Genomic DNA, 14963 nt, shown 5'->3' with positions numbered 1-14963 from the left:
TCTAAACATCCTGTGGTTCCCAGGGGACAACAACCAGCAGCACTTTGTCCCCATGTAAACAGGATTATGCCCCCTTTTCCTTCCTGCAATGGAGTTTCTGCATGAAACTAATACTGGTGAGATATGTCATTGTTAGGCAAGTCTTAAAATATCCAACTTGCAAAAACCATGATCTGGTGTTAGAATACTCTAGAAAGTTTTAAAGGTATTCCTGAAACACAGCTGCAAGTAGGCATATGAAGTGTAGAAATGTTTTCCTTAAAATGACTTAGCTGTGAATCCTGAGGAACGACCACTTTGGCTGATATTAGTGTTAAATCTCTGAGACAGTTCATGTACTCTCTTGGAAAATGTGGGTTACCTCAAACTCTATGCATGTCTTGTAATACAAATCAAACATCGCTTCTCATATTATACCCGAAAAACCCAACTGTTTACTAAAAGGACTTTCCAACAGGTAAGAAAGTGTTTCATAATTGTTGTTTATGTAACATCACATGCAAGCATTTTGTGTTCTTTAGCCTGAGCACAAACCTAAGAAGTTCCAAAAGCTTCTTTTATTTATTTATTTATTTATTTTTTAAGATCTAGTTGATCGCAGAAATTCAAGAAATTCAGTTGTCTGAGGTCAATAGCCCGTGAACTGTGCCAGACCAGAAGCTTCCCCTCGGTTGGGTTCACCATGTGATTGTAGCAGCCATTCAGACTTATTATCCAAGACTGCGTTTGAGCAAACCCTAGATCCAGGGGCCAGTAACTTTCCACCAAGCTCTGGAATCTCTGCTTTCAGAACCCGGCCTCATCTATGGGCTCAGTGGGACTGTGGTATTTAATGTGGTAAATAGCTATGCAGAATTGCTGACTCATTGTGTTCTCAGCAGTCATTTGCGCACTATGACCATTATAGGACATCCATTAAGTGGCCGTTTTTCACCTACAGACAGGCCAAACCAAATTAGTCCTCCCTCCTTCTTTTGGAAATGAATACGTTGTCTGCAAACTTGTGGGAGATGTGTGGTGAGGATCCAGATTCAACCACAATGTTGTAAATCAAATGTTTTCATTTATAGGAGCATATTGGTTTCATTTTGGGCTGCTCCTGAATCAGGCAGTGTAGCATTTCAAACTTTTAAAAGTCTTATCCTTGTCATTTAGAGATGGTTGAGACAGGAAGCAACTGTAATGCCACACCTATTTCTTCAGAACCATTGATGTTTGCTGTAAAATACTGACCACTTGGGAGTTGGGAATTTAAGCAGTCGTTTGAAAATAGCATCCATAATGGTGTCATAAATTAGGCAATTCTATAACTGTTAAAAAAAAGTCACACACAAAAATCACACACAAGCATCAAACCACAAAAGGCATCCAACAAAACGGCACATGAAAATGTGCAGCGAGAACTGCTTTAGACAGCCCATCAAGTCCTCAAATAAGATAGAAATATAATTTTATATAATACACATCTGAGAAATGAGACACACACATACCACATTAAATGTGACAGTGTAGAACCTCAATGAGTCTTAAGGTAGGGAGGGTAAAGGGAGAAGGTGAGCCATGACCTTGCAAACGTCCTTCCTTTGAAATGGCAGAAACCAAATCTGCTAAGAGGGTTCATATTGTGACTTAAAGCAGCAACAGCACCTTGAATAAAACACTAATGGTCTCTCTGGCAGGTCTGAACCATGGTGTTCATGTCTGGGGCAGGAAATGGTTCTGCTACATATGGCCTTGTTTTTTAAAGGTCACCCAGATCTGCTTTACACTTGCATCATTATCCATGAACACTGCATAGGAGTGCATCAGTTTGCAATTAAATGAATGTATTAAGTTGCCTGTTCTGTTTTTTTTCTGCCATATCCAATGACTAAACTCAGATGTGTATACTGTAGAATTGTATCAACCAGTATGGGGCAAGTTTCTACGGTGCTTCTAGAACTAGAGTGGGGAAATAAAACACAGAAACAGTGATTCATTTTTCAGAGCTTGCGAATTTATTTAACTACTGCTAAATTTGCCAAAAATACATGGAATACTATCAGTGCTTCATAATAAAGATACTGTAACTACGCTGGTTTTGTGTTTTTTTTTGTGTCATTAGTTTTTAAACCAATCATACACATTCAATAATACATATTATCTCATACTGTTGCAGCCCCTGCCTAAACTAAGCACTTGCTATGTACAAGACAACTGGCATACATACCTATTCTATGAGAAGGAATACTTGAAAAAGTACTGAAGAGAAACAAAACAGCACAGAACATGCAAGTGGAGAGGATATTAATTACATAACCCTAGAGTCAAGGAAGAACTACAGTAAGCTAGAAGGACCCTCCATACTGGAGTAAGAATGGAAAACAAAGAAACTAATGTGGGCTTTCAAGTTGGTCGTCATATTGAGACTTTTAAAAGTATGAATTGACAGGAAGCAAAGACAAAACTGCAAATACTGAATAACAATACTTAAGTTAACCTCACTAGACAAAATAATTCATAGAAAGCTTTTTGGTTTCATATTTTATCAAAGAAAAATAATTCTAATATTACTTTACAAAATAGGTAAGTCGTTATGAAGATTGTTCAGCTTCTTTATGCTACATATTTGGCTTTTTTGGAAAAATGCATTTCTAAAAAAAATGATGTGCATCACAATTTAAGATTGACTGTCTGACCAGAGACAGTTTGATTATCAGACTTACAGGACCTGGCCTGCTGGTAAAGATGCAGCATCTAACACCCCTGAACCCCAAACAAGCTGCGTCTGAGGAAGGCGCATGGCTTTTGGAAGGGACTATGGGAAAATGGTTCGCCACTTCGTACCCTCCCCCCATCCCCACATCATAGCCTCTAAACTATGCAAAGCAATGGAAGAAGCAGAAAGCTCATTTAATGCTGTGGCATGTGTTCAGACTTCTTCGATTGATTGATGAAAGCATTCTTAATATGCAATGTGCAAATCTCAGGTTGATGTACCCATGCCAGTACTGCGCCACAAAATACACTCTTTTATATAGTGTGACTCTTCATGTGGTACATAATTAGAGGGAGCATTACATTTTCTAAAAGTGACCTGTGCTGGGAACTAGCCTATAACTATCATGTCTGAGTCTTATCTGTGCTGAGGGGCAAAACAGCTCTTTTAAAGGATTGCAGTTTTGTGATTGCTCCCACCCTCCACACGTGATTGGATCTCCACCTTCTGAAAATACATCAACTGTGCCTATTTTTCTCTCTTGTTTGTTTGTTTGTTTGTTTCATCCATAAATCCAATGAGAAAGCCGCACAGAAAATCAACAGGAAAAAAAAGTCAATCCAGACCAAGTATACAACGTCCAGACCACCTAAGAACCAACACCTTCTCAGAACATGAACATATAAAATGAAACCCACCAGAGCTACCTCACCGAGTAGCAGATTAAAGTCCAAAATAGCACCATTCATCAGTGTCTTACTTCCGTGGCAGCATCTCAATCACTTACCACAAGGAAACAATGCATTTCTACAGCTACTTCTATATCACAACGCACATTATTATAGATATCTTTTTATACTAGCAAAGCAAAACAGAACCAAAAGAAAAGAAAAACAACAACAAAACTAAAAAGCAACATTCTAAAAATAAAACCAAATGAACACACCATGAGCTCAGAAAGCACTTTCTAAAATACATGATAAGCAGGGACTCTTAGCCTCAGGAAATAACTGTCAAGAGTTTGAATAGTGACATTAGATTGACTGTGGTATCAGAATGAGATAAAACATAGATCTTTAGTGTGTGACTCAGCCAAGAGGGTCGTTAGCACACATGGAAGGTGTGCCTGTCGATTGAGTGTTTTATTGTCTGTAGGATTTGTGATGTTTTTGCCATCTCGTTCAGAGGTGCACATGTTCTGACTTGCATAAAGCTTAAATAGAGAAAAACACAGGGACTTTTGTGATCCGGATCAGAGCACCTGTGAACAAGTGCATAAACCAGAGTGAATCAACCAGACAGATGAGCTGTGCTTGGCTTTGAATAGGTCTGAACTGGGAGTTGGGCGCTGACAAATGGTTTTGGTGGCTGGGGTTACGAACCAAAACGACATATACAGTGGATGTGGAGAATGAAACAAGCAGTGCAAAGTATGTTGAGTGGACAAGTGGAAGACATGCTGCTGCAAGGGCTGTCGGCCATGTGGGGCCACCTGTAAGGGTTTGTAAACACAGACGCATGGGCTTCTGGGTAGCTCCAATCATGCCAGCTCTACCTCAGGTTGCTTCCCCCCCCCCCCCCCCTTTTTTGCCATCTTTCCCTCCACCTCCCCGTCCCCCAAGAAGGTTTAAATATCATCAAGGCTTAGAGTCCCGAGTTTTCCTAACACATTAATAAAAAAAACTTAAAAAAATTAAAAAAACACAGACACACAGAGGGAGCAATACCCCACACTCATGGTACAGCTTTACCTGATACCGTCAGTCAACCAAAACAAACACAAAAACAAAGACACATAAAAGAAAACGACTAAGGATATAAAAACGTTACACTATGGGGGTAAAATCACCCCTGTAGGGTTTTTTTCATGATAAAAACCCTATCTATCCAACATCAGGTGAAAGGAATGTTGAGTATTCATTGTCGATCCCCTCCATTTTGGAAGAGAAAGGGACTCTGATGTTGCCACTGTGAAAGCAGAACAGAATAAAAATAGCATTAAGAATAAATGGCCATCATATCTTTTTTTACTCAATGATTTGTCACTACACACACATCACCACCACAGCTGCCGTCTATAACAGTAGCCCATTTTCAAGTTCCTTCTAAATTAAGCCTCTAAACTGTCACTCTACTGTCTGCTCCACTTACCTCAGGGAGCGTCCCATTGCTCTGGTTCTCACTTAGATGCCGTTTTCTGAAAGAAAAAACAAAAAGGTCATAAGTAGAGGTCACAATCATGTCTGAATTGCAAGTCTTGAAAATCTTACAGGATAACCTACACTCAAGTCACACATCACACATACTCCCTGTGCTTTGATAAACCAGTGTGGATTTTCCACTTGCTCTTCAGATTGAATTTGACCAATGAGGTAGTGGTGGGCTTTACTTCTGATACAAGTGTGTTTTATGAATGAACATCCACAATTGGGATGTTTCTGCAATAGCAGCTACGCCAAGCTTTTCTGTAACAGTGAGGTGGTGGAATATCCAGGGAGGACTTTCCTGCCTACAGGAAGGTTAGTTGCCTCCAAGTTGGGAAAGGGTCTTTGAATTGATATTTTGTCATTTTGCCCCTTAAAAATATATTTTCTGCTGTTATATTCCATCTGTGTTAGAACACCTTCCTGTAGCTGTACTGCATGACTCGAGCACACAAGTCTTACTGATGATTTGGAGTTCTTGTCTGGAATGTTTGCCCCCTGACAGACACACACACACACATACGTCAGACTAACTAAAGCAACTCCACACGTACACACAGAATGTAGAGTATGTTCTGGTCTGTCAGTGCGCATGACAGCCGCAGAGTGGCTGGCCACCTGCTCTGCTCTGATCCAGCCTCTCAATGCAGTTCAGCACGGCTTCTCCTTCCTGCTCCAGTCAAACCAGGTCACGTCTCCCCTCCACACACACACACACACACACACACACACACACACACACACACACACACACACACGCACGCACGCACGCGCACACGCTCTCCCTCCGCCCCCCTCCCTATCCCTGCTGCCGAGTGCAGCTGAACCCGTTGATCCCTCCTCTGCCTGCAGCGCGAGCGCACACACAAGCGCACACACACGGCGGGAGGCACACCCCTCTTGACTCAGCTCCAACAGCAGAGGGCCTAAATACACTCACTCTCTTATTCTCCCTCATACATACACACACACACACAACAGTCTATCTAAGACAGTATGGCTGACATCATGCAATATGACACACATACAGGTCTTGTTGGATTGTTGGACATGCTGAAAGGTTGGAGAGGAGGCCCTAACCACTTAACATTAGCAAGTGCAAGGACAGCCAGGAAAACATTCACTACACGAATAGCACTAAAATGTGTCAAAGACACATATACTTGCCTTACTACATGCATTAATGATATACATTCTATCAAAAATCTAAAAATGTGCCGCTCTAAGCTGCAGACCTTACCGGGATCATCTGTGAACAGCTCCACTGCAGACCCGGCGCGCCAGACAGGAGGGAGGGGGGAATACTGCAAGACAATGCACACCGGCATTTTGACATCAAACATCGGTAAACAGTGACAAACGCTCTGTCTTATTCCGTTTGAGACAAATATGCGGTCTACAGCATGTTGAATATTCCAGTTTATTATAAACCAGAAGTCATATCTTCAGACGTGATCTAACAGGGTATGCATGACTTAATTGGGTCTCGTCGTCTAATTTTAGGACTGTAGCTACTACCCAGTCATACAACCTTTTACTTACAGTCGTTTTACCGTTCTTTTGTCACTGTATATGTAATACACATATTGGTCCTTCCTAGTAAAATTAAGCTCCCTTAACGGTAGACCTTGGAATAAGTTGCAAAAAATCGGTTTCTTGCTGACTGCCCATTAAGGACAGTGAAATGCTCTCTGCCTAGATGTCACAGTGAGCTATTCTATTGGAGCGACGAGGTGAAGGATGGAGAATACTCTTTAGTTCAGTAGTCATCTTGTTACCGTAGCACACCGGCAGTTCTACAGTCCCCAACTGGTATGACATGAAACACATAATTTACTGCAATTAGTATGTCTTGCAGCCAAACCTCTTATCAAGGTGCAAAGTATTCAGTTTCAAAACCAGGAGCTAATTTCAAATCGTAAACTTATTAACCCTGACGTCAACACTGAACAACAACTAACTAACGTTAGACTACTAGTGATGTTCACGTTCACGACCTCTATATAGTTAGGTAAGGTTATCCATCATACTAAAATATGTACTGCGGCGAAATTGGTTTCATTTATGTTAAAGAGACAGAGACAAAGGGATCTCTAAATGACTATGAAGGGCTCCGCTTCCAGTTCTTTTCCCTTTATTTACCAAATTTGGTCGCATTGCCACGACTTTCCGGTTGGACTCCACCACAACTGAAGAACAAAGCCGCACACTTCTCTCAGGATAGCAGTTGCAGTCAGGCTTGATCATTGCTCACTAATAACATTCACGCATTTCTGACATTTCTGACAAATGACATTTCTGACAAATATTGAGTAAAATAGATTGAGTAAGTGTCTCGTCAAATACGGACACAACGCCCAGTTAGCCCTCGTTTGACAGCTGTAAAGCTCAAACCATGCTATGCTAAGGTTAGCTGGCAAACGTTACATTTGGAGTATGTAGGAGGGCTTGCATTAGGTAACTGCAAGCGACCCAGTTAGCCGTCTTCCATGCAAAGGTTTTGTTTCATGGTCGAAATATACGATAGGCAATTATACTGTTAAACATCTCTGCTAAAGAACTTCAATAATCAACGACCTTATGCTGAAACTACTAAGTATAAGCTTTAGCCAAGTTAGCTTGCTGAGTTATTCAGAGGACTGTCTTGCAAGGTGATATTTCGCCACCTTACCAAGCCGTGTCATTGCAAATATCTAACATTAATGCAGTCAATGTTACTTACACACCCCTTCATGTCGTCCAGTTTTGACTCAGAATTGCTGTTGCACAGCAATGTCATGCAAAAAACAGGTAATTCAGTTGATCTGATATTAGATAGCCAAGGTACTGTTCTGAAAACAACTAGCACAGCCTTTTACTGTGTACTGCGGCCCCGTTTAAGGCTGCGTTGAGTCACCTTCCAATAGCTTTAAACTTGGTAGTTAGTTACACCCAACAATGAGCCTTTCTAACCACTGTTGGACCGGGGCCATGCCCCCCATTCCAGCCGCAGCAATGATACCGCTAGCCAGACTGCTTACTCGACAGTCCGAGGAATCTACAGAAGCCCTTCTCTGTCTCGAGGCAGACGATGCACCAATCAGAGTGAGAGCTGTCTCAGCAACCACCTATAGAAATCTAGTTCTATCTTGAACGTAATTTTAGTGGGCCGATGGAACTAAAACTATCACTGATTGGCCAGTACGTGCAAGTCAGCGCTCAATTATTCCAACAGTGTAACTTTGAGAGTTCCTTTTAGCTCTAACTTTTAGAGTGACAAGTCTATGCTTTGACTGCTTTACATTCATCATCCTTATGCTGATTAAGATTTAGAGCCATCCCCAATTTGCTCTAAAAATAAATTGTGTTTCTTTGCTCACTGGAGGTAAAGCCAGATCTCTACAGGTTCTGTAGGGATGTGGTACGAATGTATGGCTGTTACTTGACTATTACCCATGAGTGGTGGGTGAAGCACAGTGTGTGGCACATGCATAAGAAATGGATGCATTAAACATAAGGCTGCCTGTAGTCCTTGAGGTGCAGAACATTCTGACTGATGTTGTCACTACAAATAAGGGTGAAGGTGTGTAGTGGTCAAGAGTACATGAGGCTACCCTAACCTTGACGCTGAGTGGTCGGCTGTTATTTGCTTTCCCTGGAGTTACAACTAGCCTAAATAATTTACTTTACACCTCAAAACACTGCATTGGAAATATAATTTTGACCACGTTTGGTTTTTGGGGAAACATTAGAATTCAAGTGAACTATTTATATTTGCCTGAAAGCCTGAAATATGCAGCTATAAAACAGGGTGCATCTGTCAAGGTGCCTTCCACCCAGTGCGTGTTTTCCAATAGGCTAGCGGTCCACTGCTGGTGTTCTTCTCACCTGTAAAAAAGGCCTCTGTTAAATGAAGACGTTAAATCATTTGCATAACAAAAAGTTAGTCAGGTTTCCATATTCCTAATTCATTCAGTGATCCACCTACTCCTGTTGTGTCTAATTGACCAAGATATTTATAGGTACAATGAGTAGTATAGGTTTAATAGTTTTTCTGACCCATAGTCAGACTTTTTATTCTCAGCACCACCTCCTGGTTATTGCTAGTATTACATATAGATTCCGGAAGGTAAGAACATGTACTGTAGTCAAGATACATCTTTGTCCTATTTTTTCGACAGTTTGAGGTTGTGCACTAAATAAGTAATGTAGAAGTATTTCAGAATTCCACAAGTACTCTAAAATGTTCCCCTTTGAACAATCTGTGGTAACACCCTTTTTGTAGAACCCACAGCACTGCTACCCACCTTATATCTTTGCTTATATCTAGACAGGTCCCCTAAAAGCAATTCAATTAAATTTGGTGTCTTCGTGGGCAAAGTTGCCAAATTTGTATGTGTGTGTTAACATGTATTGTTTGATATTCATCCATGGCTTGAGTCCATCCTTTATTCAAGCTTTGTTTAAGTTTAACAAACTGTTGCTGTTTTTTATTATTTGCAATGCGATCTAAGATGCTTAAGTCAAATAAATTATCAATAACATCAGTTAAGTTAATTAGTACATTCAATACTTTTGTCAGATTTCAGCATTATGCAAAACAATTATCTATTACCAAAGTATGCGTACAACACAAATATTTCAACAAAACTAAACATCAGAGCAAGACAGCAAACCAGCTACTTAGATGTACTTAATAAAATGTTTCACTGACAATCTTTAACAGCTTAGGATCTCCTACAGAAATACTCAATACAAAAGAGAAACTGAATTCAAAAGACAAAATAATAATGTGACCCGAATTCCTGGTTACCTGAAATGATAAGGATACCACCAAAAGAAATAGGTCTCAATGTACTAAATTCTTTCAATTAATAGATTTCAGTCACATTGTAATATTCATTCTTCACATTTATATTAAATGGAGTTTTGTAGAATATCTGTATTAATACTAAATGTGATAATTTGTAATACAATAACAATGCATTATCATGCGTAAACACCACTGTCAGTTAGTGATCATAAAAAGAAAGCTGCACTTTCACTTTAAAAAAAAGCAGAGTTAAATTCTCAGATATAGATAAGATATAGTTGCTAGAAATTGCAAAGTTAAGTTACTATGGTCAGGCAGAGGTGACTGTAATAATACATTGGGTGTGGGCTGCAAATGCAAGAAGGGCAGTTGCTGAGACACATGGATGAGGGTTGCCATGGTGACTCATACAGAATAATAACTTTAGGATTATCAAAAGTGTAGAAAACCTTTTTCTACTCATTTGGCTCACAGACATCCTCAAAGCCATTAAAAGACAGCTCTGCCATCTGTCTTCCCCTCAGGCAGCACAGTATCACTGCACTTTAACATGAACACTGCATTCTACTCAAGAGACCAAAACAAAAACACTAAGAACAAGAAAATGTATGTCATAGTCTGACCGAGTCTACAGATTATAATACTAAAGTATTTTAAAATCCACTATATAACAATTGAAGCTAAAGAGTTTTAAATCCAGTATATAACACTTGAACAGCATTTGAACAGCTCATGTGTTAATTATGTCAGCCAGGAGACACTGTCCTTCAGCCAGCCCCATAGCCTTGTGACCCAGAGGTTTACCCCGAGCTCTGTCAAGTACTGCATCTCTGGTGTGAGCATTTTACGGCAAAGCTCAGCAAACTGAGATTCAATGTCCTTCTTCAGATTGTATCCCATAATGGATTTCTCTCCCATGGGTTGCCATGGTGCCAACTCTGTGTTCTTGATTCCAGTGGGTTCCACAGCAGCTCCACCCTCCACACAGATGGCCCTCATCTCTGCGTTCCACCTCCTCAGCTCCTCCACCTGTCTTTCCATACGCTGGCGACCATACACTTCCACCTTTGCCCAGAAAGAGGCGTTAAAGTGGCGGTAGAGCCTCCAGTCAGCACTGTTCCATTGTAGGGCTTTTGCCCTCAGTGCGGGGCTGAGCCGGGACACAGAGGAGCCCTTCCGAACATTGAGCTTAAGAAACAGCAGGTCCTCCATCTCCCAGCAGAGGGCGTCCTTGAGCAGGATGAGGGACTCCTCAAAGTGCTCAGCCAGCAAAACCAGTTGGAAACGCTCAGACACCTCATGGATTGCCCGGGTCACACCCAGGTCATTTGCCTCTAGAGCATTGTCATATCCAAAGTCAAATAACAGCAGGTTCTTGAGGTAGAATGAGTTAAACCCATCTGGGGTGTAGTACCGTGCTGGGTCCTCCAAAAATGCACTCAGTTTGTCGTCTCCTGGAATGAACCAGGTGAACGGCACCACATTGTGATAGTAGTGGAAAGCCGACTCAAAGACTTCAGACGGGTCTCGCAGGATGGTGAAGAAGGCAGCATCAGGAGGCAGCAGCTGTTCCAACTCCAGTCTGTTAAAGCGCATGTGGTTGGCGACCACATTGAAGCAGGTACCTGGACTGTAGTCTCGAACATATGAGCGGAGAAAAACAGATGGGTAGAAGAAGTCATTGCGTCCATCTGGGAGGGCAAACTTCAGGTGGTGCTTCTCTCCAAAGCGGAACAGGATGTTGAGTAGGGTGCTGCTGGCCGTCTTGTGGGTCTTCATGAACATGAGGTTGGTTTTTGGAACACAAGAACTGTTTTGACCCCACGGTTTGTGAGACATATTGGACGACTCAATTTGAGTCTGAAGGCAGGAAGATGCCTGTAAGATCCTGTGGGTTGACACAGCAAGACATTGACAAGTTAAATTTAACTTAACAATGATCATTTTGAAGGCATTTGTGGAAAACCAAGTCTATACACTCCATCTTATTGCAACAAGGCAGAACTCCCTTTTAACAAGAAAGAAACCTACTTAATATTCATACAGCAACCACTATTGCATTTAGACTTACATGTGCACATTTGTCTGGACTGGTGAGGAGAGACAGTAAAACACCATAATGACGGACACCAACAGCCCACCCATGATGAACCGCCGTGTCAGAGACCTGAGCTGAGTGCTCTTCAGGTGCTGCATGCTCGCCTGAGCTACTCTGGAAAGGATCTGGTCTGGAAAGAATAAATGTATTGTTTTGAATCAATGTTTTGACTGTGGCACACTGCATTGCGTGACAGAGACATGCTTTCAAGGGTTTTGTGGCAATACATTTCATACCCAAATCCTCATACTACACACTGACATAAATGAATAACCTATATATATGATTGCAAGGCTTGGTACAGTGGCCAACTCCTTATAATACCCTTAAGAACAGTTAATTGAACATATTTTATGCAATTATGCAACAACAACCATTGTTGCATTGTAAACAGTTAACGCTGTTCATCAAGCTTTGACAATGAATAACTCAGTTTAACCATGTAGCCTGCACATCCTATGTCGTGGCTTAAAACCAGTCAGGGAAATAGAGAAAAGGAGGCAAGAAAACATAAACATGTTCAAACCTTGTTCAAACCTTTCAATAAAATGTTCAAACCTTTCAATAAAATGTTCAATGTTAATCACTATAAGCTGCTTGGTCCTCTCAAAGCAGCCTATTTTGCTATCAGATGCTATGCCTGCTCCCTTACAATTGCATGCACTGTTGCTGCTTAATCACATTACAATATTCTGAGAGTGCTAGTTGAGAACACGGTTTTACCGCGGAATTGGGCTACTTTTGAAGTGTATATTTCGAGTTCTGATTTTGGGCTGGTTTTATTGGCCATTGGGCTGGTTTTGTCACACAGACCTGGCAACCCTGGTAGCTACCTAGCAAGCTAATAACAGCTACTCATAAAGTAACGTTACTTTGCTAACAAGTGCCCTCATTTGACTTAAACTAACCTCTTCATAAACTTACCTTCTAACTTAGATATCTAAGTTAGAAGCTAAGTTTATGAAGAGGTTAGTTTAAAGAAGAACATTTAACGTTAAACTGTCTTGTAAGCGTTTGAAGAATGAGTGTAATGAATATTGGGTAACACAATGTTATGCTAAAGTTATGTTATGCAATGTTATACCGTTAGCTAAAAAGGGAAGATCGGAATAATCAAGCCTTGACACTCAAAATAATTGGTGCCTGAACACAACAAAGATGAATTTTAGCATGTTAAACAACCCATAATTGGCCAGAATCGTTAAGACGTTACTCACTAGTTACTGCCACAGTCCTTTCTGTTTTTCAATGATGACCTGTTGTATGATGTGGAAGATAAAGGTGTGACTCAGTCATTAGGCTCAGTAATTAAAAACTACCTAAACTAAACTAGAGGAGGCAACCCAACCTCATGATCTTTTAATGTTCCTCATTTTGCGTTAAACTGTTGGATAATTTCAGTTAATGTAAACTGCTTCAGTGGACCTCAAAGGCAAAATTAGACAAGTTTTATTTTTATTTTTATTAATACTATTTTTTTTAAATGCATCTCACTCCTATTTACGCTAAACAGGGCTCTAGAGCCTCATACGTAGGCCTTACCTACCCTGAGTAGATTGTAAGAGGAGAATGCCAAGCCTTGTCATGCCCCATCCACAACCCCCATATTGATTTATGAAAGGTAGGCTACTGTTTACAAAAATCTCAGCTTCTGAAATTTTCAGATTGCAGTATTTAACACTGATCAATCACTTACACTGAAATTGTCTTAGTCTGCGTCATACCGGCTACCCCTGACCCTGCATGTATTCACACTTCGCTAAGGTCTAAGATATGCACATAGCAAGGTCATTACTGGGTGATTCTCCAACTAGTACTTTTTGGACCTGGAGATTTTTAGAAAAAAATGAAACATTTTGAATTAAAATATTACTGGCATAATTTGTTTCCCAATTATGCCTAGATACCTGCCCTGAAGTTGGTTGTGCTGATTTTTATGGAAAAATAGGTGTGTTTTTTTTTTTAACATTTTACATTTTTTCCCAGACATCCCCCAAAAATTGTCATTTCCACAACTGAACAAAAACAAAAAAAGTTGAAATATTTGTAGTCATAAATATATTGGGTTACACATCACACTTGCATCTTTCCCAATTGTAAATCGATTTGTTTCTCTGAAATGCAACTGTTAAGATTTTGCAAAGTTAACACCAAAAAAGAAAGGACTGAGCCTGGGACTGCATTTTATGGAGAGGTGTGGAAATGACGGTGAACCTGAGGGACAAGTGTTCAACATGGTTAAAATATGCCAAATTGAAAAGAAATATATCTAAAAATATTATATTTGATTGAAATGGGTAATAATGCACACTTCTTGTTTGAATTTAAAATTATATCAGTATTAGATGAGATAAGGTTGAAGACCTGAAGTCTGGCCGAGGGACAGAGGCAAAACAGCAAAAAACACATATAACATGCCTCCTATTTTATAAAAAACAACAGAATTGAACAATATTTTTTCATATATACTGTAGGTTCCCCTAAACATGTAGTAAGGGTGGGGGGAGTGGAAATGTTTTTTTTTTTAAGTTTTTTTAATATCTGTCAAGGACAGATAAAGTACCATAGGTGGAGAATCACACTACTACGGTGTATTAATACACGAAGAGGGACTTATCCAGTAGCAGATATGACCAAATGATGTACATCATGACAAGTTTGCCTGTGTCCTGTATTGATAGAATTCAGTTATTAAACATGCTGTGCATGATCCAACAAACATGATATGCTTTGGGCTCTGCCTCATTTCATACATTTACAGTGGTGTAGTGGTCCCTGGAAAAGTGGGTACTCCGTATACCTGCGTATACCCTGGACTACACCACTGCATATTTAGGTTCAGTATGGATGCTCTTCTGAATATGACTTCTTACCAAAAGTGTGATCCTGTTGTGTTAAGTCTTTCATTGTAAGGAGTCAATATATTTAAATGAAAAGTATTTTAAAATATTAAGCTATTCATCTAAAGGCAGGCACTTTTCTGACTGACCAGTGAGTGTACGTTTTTCACTTTCCTTTCATCAGACTAGTAATCAGTTGTTAGACTTATAAAAGAAAGGAGGAAAAAGAGTGAGAGAAAGCGAACACTCACCAACACAAACAATTATATCGAGAACTAATATAGACAACATTACAGCAGGTCAAATGGCTTAACCACTTAACCACTCCCTC

At 40.2% G+C, this 14963-nt stretch overlaps 1 protein-coding gene and 1 long non-coding RNA gene across 2 annotated transcripts; both read right to left on the bottom strand.

Moving 5' to 3' along the window:
- Positions 1-4417: 4417 nt before the first annotated feature.
- Positions 4418-7915, bottom strand: LOC308363148. Its single transcript, XR_013968596.1, has 4 exons — positions 7625-7915; positions 6143-6206; positions 4850-4895; positions 4418-4666 (listed from the first exon to the last, which is right to left on the bottom strand). It is a non-coding gene; the product is annotated as an uncharacterized lncRNA (long non-coding RNA).
- A 2520-nt stretch (positions 7916-10435) lies between these two features.
- gal3st1b (galactose-3-O-sulfotransferase 1b) lies at positions 10436-11890 on the bottom strand (the record flags this gene model as incomplete). The annotated part of the gene is made up of 2 exons (XM_080835386.1): positions 10436-11582; positions 11766-11890. 2 exons carry the CDS (start codon positions 11888-11890, stop codon positions 10436-10438), a joined length of 1272 nt encoding a protein of 423 aa, XP_080691512.1.
- Positions 11891-14963: the final 3073 nt, after the last annotated feature.

The sequence above is a fragment of the Sprattus sprattus genome (assembly GCF_963457725.1).
Source record: "Sprattus sprattus genome assembly, chromosome: 3".
NCBI lineage: Eukaryota > Metazoa > Chordata > Actinopteri > Clupeiformes > Clupeidae > Sprattus > Sprattus sprattus.
Note: the sequence above shows the minus strand (reverse complement) of the source record. Positions and strands in the feature narration are given on the sequence as shown.